Raw genomic sequence first — 1,400 nt, 5'->3', positions numbered from 1 at the left:
GGTGCCGCAGCGCAGGCTCGGAGCCGGCGTCCTCTGAGCTTGGCTGCAGCCATGGGATATCTCCGAAGGACGGGATGCCCTTGGGAGGCCGGTGGGGAGGGTTTCCAGCAGCGAGGCGTGGGTGAGCCCCGTCCCACTCCTTCCTCCCCATCCTCCCCTCTTCCCCAAAAGAAAATCACCCACGGAGGAGCAGATTTCTGCCCTGCAGCCCCCACCCAGCTGCGATGAGGAGGGGGGGGATGCTCGGCTTCCTCCGCCCCTCGCCGACGCAGCCTCTGGCCCCGCGAGGGTCCCATCCGGCGCTGGGCTGCTCTGCCTCTCCAGCCCTGAACAAATTAAAGCTGGACTTTAGCAAAGCCCCTGCTAAAGCCTCTAAGCAGGTGCCTGCTCCTGTTAACGAAGAGCAAATCAGTGACATAAGACAGACGGCCAGGATAATCGCGGCCAGTCCGGCTCCAGCGGGGACGCTGGTAGGTGAAGCTGGTCCTCGACCTGCGGCCAAGGATAGGGCTTTAGAGATGCTCCTGCTTCCCTGGGCTCAGCTCCTCCTCCATCCCAGCAGCTCCCAGAGGTGCCAGGATGGATCCCGGTGTCACCCAGGGGCTGCGCGGAGGAAAACGAGCCTTTCCCAGGTGCTCAGCCACCGGTGGCAGTGCCAGCCCCGAACGGGTGATCTGCTGTTGCCTCCTTGGGAGGGCTCTTCCCATCCCTCCGGAGCGGCTTCCTAAAATCCCTGTGGGCTGCTTGGCCTCTGCGGTGGGTTGAAGGGCAGCGCCGAGCTCGGCCGCGCTCCGTGCTGGCAGGGGCGGACCACCATGCCCGCCTTGCTGCTTCGGGGTGGTACCAGCCACCCCTCCGCAGGCTGCCCCGAAAACACTGCTGGCAAATAAATACAGCCCGAAAATGAGAGCAAAGCAACCGGTTGCAAAGCTTTGATGGGTCCGAGCAGCCAGCCCCGTTGCTCTTCCCAGTTTTCCCGGAGGGGGGTTCGGGTTCCGGTGAATCCCTTCAAGATGCCAGCAGGGTGCAAGCACAGCAGTGAGATGGGGGCTTGCGCCGACTTCACCCCCCCCCCCGACTTTTGCAGCCGTGGGGGGTTGCTGCTGCTGAGGTGCAGGATCAGGCCCGCTCTGCCAAGGGAGCAACCTTCCCCCCCCAACCCTGCTCCTCGCCCGGCGGCGCCTGCTCCCCTTCACCCCCTGCTCTCTGTTCAGTCCGCAGTGCCCGCGCCGAACTTCGCCATGCCCGTGACGGTGCCGGTGACCAACCAAACCACGCTGCAGTTCAGCAACCCGGGCAGCTCGCTGGTGACCCAGTCCCTGGTGACCTCCTCGCTGACCGACCCCCGGCTCCTCTCGCCGCAGCAGCCGGCGCTGCCGAGGGAACCCGTGTTCCACGTG

The 1,400-nt window shown here is 65.3% G+C and overlaps 1 protein-coding gene across 1 annotated transcript in view; it reads left to right on the top strand.

Annotated features, from left to right (window-relative positions):
* Window positions 1–1,397, top strand: part of LOC104130621 (myocyte-specific enhancer factor 2D homolog) — a gene marked incomplete at its 3' end in the record, with an annotated part of 41,505 nt that extends 40,108 nt beyond the window's left edge. Inside the window, exon 4 of the mRNA XM_035899247.1 lies at window positions 1,215–1,397. Coding sequence (XP_035755140.1) covers window positions 1,215–1,397 — 183 coding nt within the window. The remainder of the gene's footprint in view (window positions 1–1,214) is intronic.
* Window positions 1,398–1,400: the final 3 nt, after the last annotated feature.

Source organism: Egretta garzetta, unplaced genomic scaffold (assembly GCF_000687185.1).
Source record: "Egretta garzetta isolate BGI_Z169 unplaced genomic scaffold, ASM68718v1 scaffold1028, whole genome shotgun sequence".
Classification (NCBI taxonomy): domain Eukaryota; kingdom Metazoa; phylum Chordata; class Aves; order Pelecaniformes; family Ardeidae; genus Egretta; species Egretta garzetta.
Note: the sequence above shows the minus strand (reverse complement) of the source record. Positions and strands in the feature narration are given on the sequence as shown.